The 12,244-nt window shown below is 45.3% G+C and overlaps 1 protein-coding gene across 1 annotated transcript in view; it reads left to right on the forward strand.

Moving 5' to 3' along the window:
• Nucleotides 1-544: 544 nt before the first annotated feature.
• VEGFC (vascular endothelial growth factor C) overlaps nucleotides 545-12,244 on the forward strand; it is a 79,021-nt gene continuing 67,321 nt past the window's right edge. The window contains exon 1 of the mRNA XM_054825392.1: nucleotides 545-1,301. Within this exon, the coding sequence (XP_054681367.1) occupies nucleotides 1,158-1,301 (144 nt within the window). The 5' untranslated portion in view covers nucleotides 545-1,157. The remainder of the gene's footprint in view (nucleotides 1,302-12,244) is intronic.

The raw sequence follows: 12,244 nt of genomic DNA on the forward strand, positions 1-12,244 counted from the left end.
GACTGGGAGATGTCACTGATAGGAAGGCTACAAATAAATGTGGTACTCTGGGGTACTCTGTTTCTAACATGGCAAAATCTTTTTCTCTCCAGCCAAAAAAAGCTGCATAGTCTCTCGAGTGAAGCTGCCAACACTGCTCAACAAGTAACTGATTAGGATTAACAGAAATTTTCTTGCATGACTTCAGACAGGCTGTGTGTGTTTTACCCAAATTTATCCCTCGGTTTCGGAGCCGAGTTAAACAAGCCGGGCACTTCGCTTTCCCCTCGGGGCTGGGACCTACAGCAGGCTTCATGATCGCGGAGCCAAGGCTCGGGGCGGGACAAGCCCAGCTCCGCTGGACCGCCTGTGCCCCTCTGGGGTGTGCAGGGGAGCCTCGGGCCTGCTCGCCGCCCCTTCCCGGCACAGCCGCGGCGCGACGGGCCCCGGCCGGCCTTTTGCCTGCGGTGCGGGACGATCGGCTCCCCGGGGCGCCAGCGCAGCGCCAGCGGCAGGCGGCGCCGCGGCAGCAGCAGCAGGAGGAGGAGGAGGAGGAAGGCCGCCGCCGGCCCCCTCTCTGCGAGCAGAGGCGCAGGCAGAGGGCGCTTTCGCCATGCGCGGCCCCCGCCGCCGCCGCGCACCCCCCGGCCGCGCTGCCGCTGACAGGCGTCCGGAGAGACCTCCGCGGCGGGCGGAGCGGCGCGGAGCGGAGCCCCTCGGCCCGGCCCGGCCCGCGCGGGAGGGCGAAAGCAACTGCCCGGGTGCGGGCGGCCGCTCGGTCCCGCTCTGTCCCGCTCTGCCTCTCGCTCTCTCTCCCTCCTTCCCTCCTCCTCGCTGGGCTTTCCACCTCCCCTGCTCCTGAGTGAGCGCAGCCTCGGATGTCCGGTTTCCTGGTGGGTTTTTTACCTGGCAAACTCCGGATAACTTTGGGGAGAATTTGCAAAGCGGCTGGGAAAGTTGGGAACTCCCCTGCAGGCGTCTAGGAGCTGCTGCTACCGCATCTTCTCCATCCCACGGATTTTACTGCCTTGGATACTGCGAGGGGAGGGAGGGGGGGAGAGGACAGCGACAGACGTTGGAGGGGGGAGAGGAAGAGAAGGAGCTTCATAATTTCGCCTGCATTCTTCCAACTGCCCCGCGGCCCCGCTCCGCGCCCGCCCTGCCATCTTTAAGGCACAATGCACTTGCTGGAGGTGCTCTCCCTGGGTTGCTGCCTTGCTGCCGGCGCTGTGCTCCTGGGACCCCGGCAGCCGGCCGCCGCCGCCGCCTACGAGTCCGGCCAGGGGTATTACGAGGAGGAGCCCGACGCGGGGGAGGCAAAGGTAAGCCCGTGTCCCCGCTGCAGATGCCAGCTCGCCGCTCTGGGCATCTGGCTCCAAGTCCGTTTGAACGGACCGCCTGGAAATCCCACCGAGGAAAACATTTGGGAAAAGCTTCTCGAAGTGGGGTCTCTTTAAAAACGGGGGGAGGATTTGTTTAAGAAGGAAAAAAAGAAATTGTCTGGGGTTTTAGGGCTGCTGGAAGGAAGGTTGTACGGGGAACAACTGTATGTGCAAAGAAAGGCAAAACACCTGATCGGCACAGGCAGCCCAAGGGCTCCGCTCCTGCCCTGGTGCTGGGGCTGTCCGGCGGGGAGCGGCCGCGGCCCCGCCGTTTGCAGCGGAGCTTGGGCAGGACTTCAGCACCTCCCGGCCCTGGTGCTGGCAGCTGGAGCGGTACCCGGAGCCGCTCCGGTACCGGCGAAGCTGCGGGGTCCGGCAGCGGGCTGGGACGGGCAGAGCCGGGGAGCGCGGGAGGGGGGGGCTGCGCACAGGAACGGAGCGGCGAGGGGGGCGTGGGGGGACGATGGCAACAAAACCTGAGACTTTCCATTTGTTGAAAAGTCTCTTGGAGTTATTGACGCTTTGGATGAGTTGCTGCTGCGTGACGAGGTGATGGGAGGTGTAAGGTGACACTCGAGTCTGAAAATTTTCATTCTGCCCACGCGTACGGTGAAGGTTGGGCTTAAATTCTCAGATTCAAGTCACAAATACTTACAATTCTGTGTTAATTTTTGTTTGCATAGGAAGTTTCATAATGTAGAGTTCAAGTACCTTTGGTACTTGTGGTTTTGCAGTTCCTGGTATGCTGATGCATAGAAATGATGCATGCATAGTATGTGGTTGTATAAGCATGTGGCATTATTAGGAAGACCTTTGATGTCTGAGCTTGTAACAGTTCTTACCCTCGTCTCATTGTTTTGAAGATTTCTGACATACTTATTGAAAGCAATCGTGACCCAGCTCATTCATTATTCATTTCAGTATGGGGGAGGGGAAAGTGTGTGGATTAAAAGTTAAGCTGATACTCTGAATTTTTTTCCTCTGCTGTTTGTTTTACTGAGCAGAAGTTTGGGAGATCTTATTGAAATCTGTGGGAAGTCAAGTTGTGATAGTGTACGCTAGCTGTACTTATTTCAGGTACTCAAACTGTTGTAGACTATATGTTGTTCATAGAATTTGTACTTTTCAAATAATACTCTGCATGGAAAAGGTTATTGAGTATACTGTAGTCTCTCTTTGAATATTTTAATAACAGCCAAATGCTTACATTGCAATGTTCTGAATGCTAATATGCTATCAGTGATCATATTGTTTAAATATTTAGCAAGTATTTTTCAAACTTAAATATTTGAAAAAGGAATGCAAAATCATTTCAGCTGGTTGCTCTTATCATTTAGACTATTTATTAAAAATAATGCAGTACTTAGTGAAGGGTAAAAATATCTCAACTCTTTCCAGCCCATGACTACAAGCCAGTTATTTACAGGGTGAAACTGGTGTTTGAGTTGCAAACCCTCGGAATAGGTTATGCTGAAAAGGTAGAAAGAATACAGACTGGAGCATGGTGCACACTTTGTACACTTAAACTGCTGAGGTAGAACAGCTGATGGTGAAGATATTCTCCTAAGCGATGCTGTATGTTCCCATGCACATGTTGTGCACAGTCGCTGTTTCTTGGAGAAACTGCTAAGGCTTTGGGAGCTGCCGCTGTTGTGCATTGCATAGAAGTGCAAGTGCTCCCTGGAAAAAGGGGAACTGTCAGCAAACCAAAGGAAGAAAGGTCAAGAGACCGGGAAGTGAGTGGGATAGCATGTGTTAAGCAATTACGTTAACAGAAAAATGTTTTTGTGCCTGACTACTGGTGAGTAGTAGGGAGAGAGAATAACTGGATCCAAGTGGACTTAGTCTTGTTAGAAATCTTTAGCTGTGAGCTGTTTTTTCTGCTGGAACTGTTTGAGTGAGTACTGTGCATATTTGTCTCCGTGATGAGAGAATGTTGAGATGAATGTCTGAAGTAATTATGACAGGATTAAATAAGTAAACTGTAATTGTTTCAAGGAAAATATGATTATATTGTCAGTAAAAAGTCATCTACTTGAACTTTCTTAACATCAATGAAAAACATGTGATCAGTTTGTGTTCACAGACATTATGCTTCCTCTGTTTTTACTTTTCATCCATATGCCATACTGCTGCATGTTAAACTGCCTAAGTGCAGGTCATACAGCCTTCTGGGTCAATGCTGTACACAATATATTTAGTTCTCTTTACTCCTATTTTGAGAACTTCAGCTTTAGAAACCTCTTAAAAAGTGTGGATGAAGTTGAGGGTCCTCCAACATGGGAGGAAAAGCTGGGCAGAAAATAAGGGTATCGTGTTGTTGTGCAGGTGAGTAACTGTCATGCATTAATCTTGGCCTAGAGATTTGCAGCAGCTTGGAAGTGTTACAGATATAAATAGTAGTAGTTCTTCATATACAGCTCTTGCAAGGGCATGTTCCGCAGCAAGTGGGCACTGATAAGCTTGTGCAACACTGCCTCCCCCCCCCCTTTTTTTTTTTTTTCAGCCTAAGGGTAAAGTTCATTATTTAACAAGCTTACAGGGCCCAGATTAATACTTTTCAGCTGAACTGTCTGCTCAGTGGGATGGGAATGAAGGCTGATCAGGCGACCTCCTCGCAGCTGCACTCTGCCTCTCCCTGGTGGGACAGGAGGCAGGGCAGCCCCCGGCTCCCCCTCTCTGTCTGGGTGGCCTGCTGCAGAAGAGAACCTGGTATTTCAGTTTTCTTTCTGCTTTAGGGGGACCGGGGGAATCAGCCCTCCTGCCCCTGGAGTTCCTGCAGTTTGGCAGGGACCTGCTGCCCAGCAGGGATGCTCGGAGCAGCTGCAGCAAGGAGAGGGTGAGCGTTTGTGTGACACTGGTGACTCAGAACTTCAGCTCCTTCGATGGTGTATGAATAATTTAATAACTCTTATAATGCACTTAGTCTCTGGTTCTTGTTCTTTAGATAGTTCTGAATTGGGAACATGTGGTGAGCATACACTGTCTACCTGGGAGGGCAAAGTATTTAAAATAAGTAAAATAATTCTTTATTGTTTGTCTGCTGAAAGTTTCAAAATGAACTGGAGGGAATACGCAGGCAGTTATTAAAATGAAGGTGTGACAGTAGCATGTACCTAGGCTGCATTAATGGTAATAGGGTAGCAATAGCAGGAGTAGGTTATTATGGCAACAGCAATGGTTACGGTGGTATGTAACAACAACTGAAAAGAAGCCACACAGCTGGGAGCGTTTGTCGTATCTGCACCTTCATTTTGTTGCGTAGTCAAATCTTTAGGATTATGTGACTATACAAAAGCAATATTGGTCAATTGTCCCACATGGTTTTAAGAGGTTTAAGAGGACTTTTTTTTAAGATGTTTATATTTTTGCAGGGATTCTTAGTTATGTATTAGAATGGTAATAACAAATGAAAACGTATTGGCCTGTCCTAAAGTGCATCCCTGAAACTGGCAATTGGCATCTTTACCCAGACAGCAGTAAAGTACAGGCCAGTCTTTGTGCTATGATTCTGTGATTTGCTTTTTGCAATGAAGGTAGGTGTGTTCACTTGAGCTCCGTTTAGCTTGGATGCTACCTCAGATGAGAGATACCTTTTAATTATTATTATAAATCTGACCTAATCATAAAATGCTGCTAGTTGATGGCTAATGGAGTTGAAATGCTGTTAGTGTGGGAGCTGGAGGAAAAGCAGTGTGTCAATTTCTGGGGTTTCCTCCTGTCACTGTATCTTGATGGCGTAATCTCAAACCCATCAGTTCTATGGCCGTGTCTAAGTTCATGAAGTGTGCCTTAGTCTGCACTGTGATATTACATGCACTGGTGAGAGATGAGGCTAGGCTCTCCATTCTGAAAACAAGCATAAACCTCACTCCCAGTACTCAAGCAGTGCTAAATTGAGTGGGTAGGGAGAATGTTGTTTTTCTGCTGTTGCTGTTTTGTCTGCTGCAACTTTCCTTTTCGCGTGTGTAACCACTCTCTCTTTTTTCAGACACACGTGCACACACAGAAAGATGCTGTCTTGTTTTAGAAGCATGATTTGTATTGGATACAATGGGATGACATAAGTAATATAACAGGATTTATTATGAAGACTAAGCAACGCTTCTGCAAACATAATTATTAAACCTTGGCCTAGCCTTTTGCGTGAGTGGAGTACAATACTAAGCTCTAAGAGCTTGTGGCACTTTATAGTTCTCAGCGTAGGTATGTGCATTCCTGGGTATCATGTGTAAGCACACTTGTGTGCTGTGAGGGACTTCACAGGATTGCTGATGACAAATAACTGTACTTCTGAAGGTTGAAAAAAGCTTTGGGGATCACTTTAACTGCAGTGTTCAGAGGCTTTCAGAAACATCCCATCAAAAATATTATTTTTACGCTCACTTAAGTTCAGTGCGTGTTTAAACTCTTGCCTGTTCTTCAAGGGTGTGTGTCCACTTATTTTAGTAAAAACAAACCAGGACTTGTTCTTCAGGCTGCTGTAGCTGAGGGTGAAGGTAATAATCCTCTCCCACTGATACCCTGCATCCAGGATAGGAAGTCTGGCTATAACCTCGTGTTCAGCTACTGCTTTTTTGAATGTGGTCAGTGATTCATTAAAACAAAATGCTTGGAACAAAGGGAATCCAACCGAAGCCAGACTGGTATCCTATCAAGTCTAATATCCTTGTTTAATGTAAAAAATGTGCTACAGCTGTTTGTAGAATGAATTATAAGAAATTCCAAGCAAGATTGTTATTTGAAAGATGTAAACTCTTTCGAAGTCTAAGTTGTTTCTTAAGAGTTTTGTTTGGCAAGGTATTGAATTTTGTGTAGTAAGATATGTATGATTGTTTTCATTATCTATTATAAATGTTCAGTACCTTCCCCCCTCCCCTAATTCCACCTTACTTCTAACCTGAGTGATATGTAATACCAAGTTCCTCTCCATGTACGTGTGTATCTTCTTCGAAGGCACTAAGGGCTGCATAAATTGCAACAGAATTTTAATTTAAACCATTGATAGCTTAGGGGAACTGTGGGAGATTGTTTGTTGAATTGCTATTGTATATGAATTTGTCAACTTGTTTTTCTTGTTTTGTGTTTATCTGTCACCAGAAGTTTTTCTGATGACTTAATATTTATGTGTTACTCTATCTTTTCCCCTCTTTGTTGCATTTCAGACTTTAGTTAGGAAATAGCTAAACTCTAAGTCACTTATTCTTCTACTCTTCCACTGTAATCATTGTAAATCAATCCCTCTAGCTCTGTAGTAATTTGGCTTTTTCTTTTTGACATTTCCTGATTTGACTGAGATGGCTGTAACTCCTTACAAATATTTAGAGACTGCAATTGCCACTTGAGTGAATTAATGTTTTCGTAAGATGTTCCTATTTAGCAAAGTAACCAAGAGGAATGGTGTTCTGGGGGGGGAGGAGGAAACACAGAAAAAATGCCTCATAACTGAAAGAAAAAAAAATAGTAGTAGTTGGTATATTTTGGCTATATTGTAGTCTTTGAGTATGTGTGAATTTTTGTTTTAGGGTGAATATGTTATCTTACTAGATGTAGTTACTATTGGGATCCTGATTATGGTTAACTTCAATGAAAAATGACTGTTTGGAGAAGTTAATGACAGTAATTATGTGATACTGCCATCACCTTGAACCCCATACTGTTCACATAATGGCTTCATCTATTTGATGACAATTTTCAAGTAGCCTGACCTTGAGGATGCAGCTAAAAACTGTTGAAGGTGTTTCTCATCCTGTTGCTCATTGAATAGAGCAGGACTTTTTATCCTGGAAAAGGGAAAGTACTGGCAAATAATTGGACAATTCTTGGAAGACCCCAGAAGGCTGCTGGGGAGCAGGGGACATGAGTGTTTCTCTCCGGTGTCACAGGTGTGGCATCCCCTGTGCTACTCCTACCTGCTTGTAGCAGCATTGTGAAATAAGTAATTTCAGGAATCAGATATAATCTAGAGCAAAATCCTTCACACCATTAAGTGGTTTAATTTTTTTACTTTCCTTATCTAAGAATTCTGCTCTGTTGGGAGAGAAATTGAACAGAAGGGATTGCTTCTGACAACAGATGCAGCATTTGGCTATTTCCTCACTCCCCCCCACACCAGAGATCTGTGGCAAGCCCCCAGTCTCCCCACATGCATGTGTGAAAACTTCCAGGACTTTTAGAGATTGTTAGAAACAATAGATACCCTATTATCCCACTGTATTCAGTGTTGGTGTGGGTTCACCTTGAGTACTGTGCGCAGTTCTGGGCACCACAAGGATGTGAAGGTCCTTGAATGTGTCTGGAGGAGGGCAACAGAGCTGGAAAGCGTGTCCTGTGAGGAGCAGCTCAGGACTTTGGGCTTGTGTGGTTTGGAGAGAAGGAGGCTGAGGGGCGACTTCATGGCTCTCTACAGCTTCCTGAGGAGGGCAACTGGAGAAGGAGGTGCTGAGCTCTTCTCCCTGGTATTCAGTGACAGGGCACGTGGGAATGGTTCACAGCTGCACCAGGGGAGGTTCAGACTGGACATTAAGAAGCATTTCTTTACCGACAGGGTGGTCAAACCCTGGAACAGACTTCCTGGAGAGGTGGTCGATGCTCCAAGCCTGTCAGTGCTTAAGAGGCATTTGGACAACACCCCTAATAACATGCTTTAACTTATGGTCAGCCCTGAAGTGGTCAGGCAGTTGAACTAGATGATCATTATAGGTCCTTTCCAACTGAAATATTCTATTCTATTAGAGGTCATTCAGAAAAAGCGAAACTACTCTGTCTTTGACTGCAGAATTCAGCAGACCAAATGCATTTGCAGTGGACTGCTCTAGTTGTCCAGCATGCACTTGCTGCATCAGTCACAATATTTAGAGCCAAGAGAAGAACTGGCCAAGTGAAGCTTCCTACGTTAGCTGCTGTCTACTTACTCATGTTTGTGTAGACAATGAAACATTTGGGGGTTTGTTTTTCATGGGTGGTTTTGTTTCAAAATGAACAAGAGAGATACAGCTGGTAAGTAACCTCTGTAGTCTGCTCAAGGAACAGTCTCATTAGGGAGACAGAGTAGCAATTTTGGAGGTTGAGGTATGTATTACTTCTAGGTCAAATGTTAATTTTAGCAGGGCTGTATTATAATTATGATTAAAGTAAGAGCCATTCACCCCTTTCCAAATACGTGGCTATCCCCCTTACCCTGCAAGTATGGGTTCCATGTACACAATCACGTGAAGAAAAGCTGGTAGTTGTTGTTTGAGGTGTGCTGTCTGCACGTGGTGGGATCTGTGTTCGTGTTCTGCGCGCCGTTTTCCCTATCTTACGGAACTCTTGCTGAGGAAGCATTGCGAGGGCGGCATGCACGAGTGCTGTTCCCTGAGCAACCTGTAACCCAGAGCGAGCCTAAATGGACACTGCTGTGAACCTGTTCTGTTCGTGGAGCTCGTAAGCACCAAGACTGGGATCTGTGGACCTGGATTCACGTTTACCTACACTTCAAAGTGCTCAAAATTGAGCTCCAGGAACTGTCTGTGTAGGTGGTCTCGCATTTTGCTATATGCATATTAAAGAAACTTAACATGAAGAAAGAAAAAAAATTCTGAAGAGCTTAAAACATAAGGAAAGCCAGAGAAGTGAAGAAAACTGTAAGGAAAAGCTTCCCTGAACAGCTTTGGTTTTGTTTCTTCCTTAAGAAGAAAAGAGAGTATTTCTTGCCACAAGTGTTAGAAGTAATGTTGAGATTTATTTTTTTAAAATCCGTTTTGTTTGAAAACGTTACCTTTGGAGCTCTGAGAATTCACCATAGACTTGACCTGTCACTCTTCTTGACTAACAACTGCTAAGTACTGCAAACTATGTTGACAGCTTTGTGGCTGCTGTGAACTGCAGACCAGGGGGATACCATGAAAGTAGGCTTCACTAGAAGTCAAAGAAAGTGTTTGCATTTTGTACCCCTGAAAGGATCGTTCATTATTTGGTGTACTGCTGAGGACAAAATCTCTGCTTATTTGCACACTCACTATTAGAGAACATCCCTCCTAATATTTCATCTTAGAAATAATGCAGAAAAGGAAAATTACATGACTTCAGTCTTTCCAGTTACATCTGTTTGTAGCTGGTCACAGATACACTTGACAGCAACATACTTTGCCTGTAAACGTACTAGTACCAAGACTCTTGATGGAGACTGTATGTTTCATTTTTATAGACTCGTTACTTATGGTTAGATTAGCAGTGTAATTAACTGTCTAAGGAAACTAAGAAATAAACTTACGAGGTAGCGCCTTAGTGACGTTTGTCCCTTGCCTAGGGACAGATGTTTCCAAATTAAAACAAAGCCTATAATTTCCTCTTCACCCCACCCGCTCCCCAGCAAATCTTGCGTAACAGGCAGAGTGCTGCTGTGGTACAAGCGTGACCATTGACTGTGTTTCATTTTATTCATGTATGTCAAGGTACTCCTGTTACTTCTTTGCCATAAGGACTTTTAAAATTGTATTTCCTTTATATCGTTAATATTGAAATATTCTGTGATTTTTAAGGAAACGTGACAATGTTGTTAATTGAATCACAGTAGATTCAGTAAACATGGAAGAGTGGGTTTTTTCCAGGAAGGAAGGTAATGATGGACAATTATCTTGTCTTTCCAGTTGGGTGTGTTTCAGGTTGGCTAAAGAGCAGCAAAATGTTGGTCATTTAAAAATACCAAGAACCAGCTGTACAGAGCACAGCTGTCAGGAGAACATTAACAGCTGCTTAATATCCCACTGACGTGACTGAATATGGTGGGTATTGCCCTGTGTTCTTTGTAAAATTTCGTTGCCTTTCATGGGGGTTTCATCTAAACTGCCAGGCAGCAGAAGCCAAGAGGTTAGACTCAAAACCAAGTTTTCCGAGGGTCTCCTTGCTCACTTGCTGGAGTGTTAGTGATGCTGAGTTTGTGCCTTCTGCCTCATGTTCCCAGCTGCACCCTGAGACATGAGAACATACTTTTTTTAAACCTACAGTTTGGAAAGGTCTGGGCTCCTCTTGTGGCTCCGCAGAGCCCAGCAGGTGGGCAGCTCATGGTTGCCTTGGTGCAGTTTCTTTCTCCTGCCAGGAATGCCATGTTCATAGCACTGGGCATGTGAGAATGTCTGGTCCCCTCTTAGGAAGGGATTCACTGTGTTTGTGCTGAGGGAGGTGGGTTTGATGAACAGTCTGACCTCAGACTGAGATCAGGCCACCTTAGAGTGGCAAATTGGTTGATAAAGAGTCGTGTCTGCGGTTATGGTTCCCTCCAAGACCGTGATGCTCTTGTCAGAGTAAACGCAGCCTGTACAATTAAAAGCTCTGGAAAGTGATGCGTGAAAAAATGCTTTTATTTTTCTTGCCCAAGAAGAGCTGCCTATTTCTCTCTGATCATCAACCGTGAAAATGATGAGGATCTTTAAGATTAATGAGAACCCTACTTCTTTTTCTTTTTCTCCAGGTGGCTGGGCCAGCAGGTGATTAAATTGCTAAAAAACAAGTTAAAGGAGTAAAGAGCTGTAGAGGAGTTCTGAGTACTTTCCTTTCCGAAATATCTATGGACAGGCTGATAAGGCAGTAAAGGCACGTTGAACCCTGATCTTGGAGCAGGAAGTAGGGGGAGGAGCAGTGAAGGATTTTCAGAGGCCAGGACCATGCTTCAAAGGAAGGAAGAATTAGGCTGTTCTATTGCATCAGGTAGAACTGAAGAATTAGGCAAACTCTAAACTGAACAGTCATTACTAATCTGGATTAACAGCATAAAAAGGCTCTTTGTAGTAATGAAACTCTTTGAATATCTTAGCTAACGGTTTCAGAAAATTAATGAAACTTTCAAATCCTCATCTATTATGACAGACAGATGATCTGTACCTTTCCCTTGAGCCTGTAAGTTGCTGTTTCACTCCATGATTAGTTGGTGTATGGCATTTTTTGAGTATTGAAGTCACATAAGAGTAGAAGAATGCTTGTACCTGATCAGACAAAATGCCTGGTTACCCTTATATACCATTTTCGACAGTATCCAACATGGGCAATCTCGTTGGACAGCACCTGCTGCATAGTCACTGAACATGCACAGTGCACCCCACTGGTGTGGCAGAGGATGACTTGGAGAACAATGCTGGAAATCTCATTCACACCACGTGACAGAGTGCTCCTCATTACATCTTCCCCCTCGCCCTCCCTTCTCCCCAGTTCCTTCCAGGTGAAGGCTACCCTTTGGCCATGGGCATGTCTCTTCCTGCAAGAAGACAGTGCCCACTGAGTCCTGGCCCCCAAAAGTTTCTCTTTTTACCTTCTGTCCTATCAGCGGCCCTGCTTGATTCCCCCTGTGGGGGGGCTTCTGTGACATTCAGCTGATTTGTCCCTCAAACTGTCCCATGGAAACAACTTGGGAAATTTGTACTCTGCTTGCTTTGTTTCTTCATCTTTGCATCCCACAGACCGTGTTCAGGAGCAGCCCTGAAACCCTGGTGTGTGAGCATGTACCTGCTCCTCATTGCTCGGCCAGCTGGGGACTTCAGTAGGAAAACCCAGCAGCTGGCATCAGATGTTCACAGGGTCCCCAGGCTCATCATGTTTTTCATAGTGAAAGGGTGACCATGGCAACATGCACCTGGCTACAGCCACTCTTCTGGCTCTTCCAGTACCTCTTAGTTAGTTTTTTTGGCTGGGCTGCTGCTTCTCTTTTTTTTTTTTTTTTATGCCCTTACCATCCAAGGCCCTGCCAAACTACAGGACCTACTTGACAACCTCCTTCTGAGCAAAGAAATGGAAAGTGTCACTGCATGCTTACAGACGGTTGGTAGCAGGGCAACCTGTGGACTTCCTTGCCTTAAATGATGGGGAGGGGATTATTTTATTTTCTCTTATTAAACAGCTTTTGGTTGACT

This window comes from Grus americana, chromosome 4 (genome assembly GCF_028858705.1).
Source record: "Grus americana isolate bGruAme1 chromosome 4, bGruAme1.mat, whole genome shotgun sequence".
Classification (NCBI taxonomy): Eukaryota; Metazoa; Chordata; class Aves; order Gruiformes; family Gruidae; genus Grus; species Grus americana.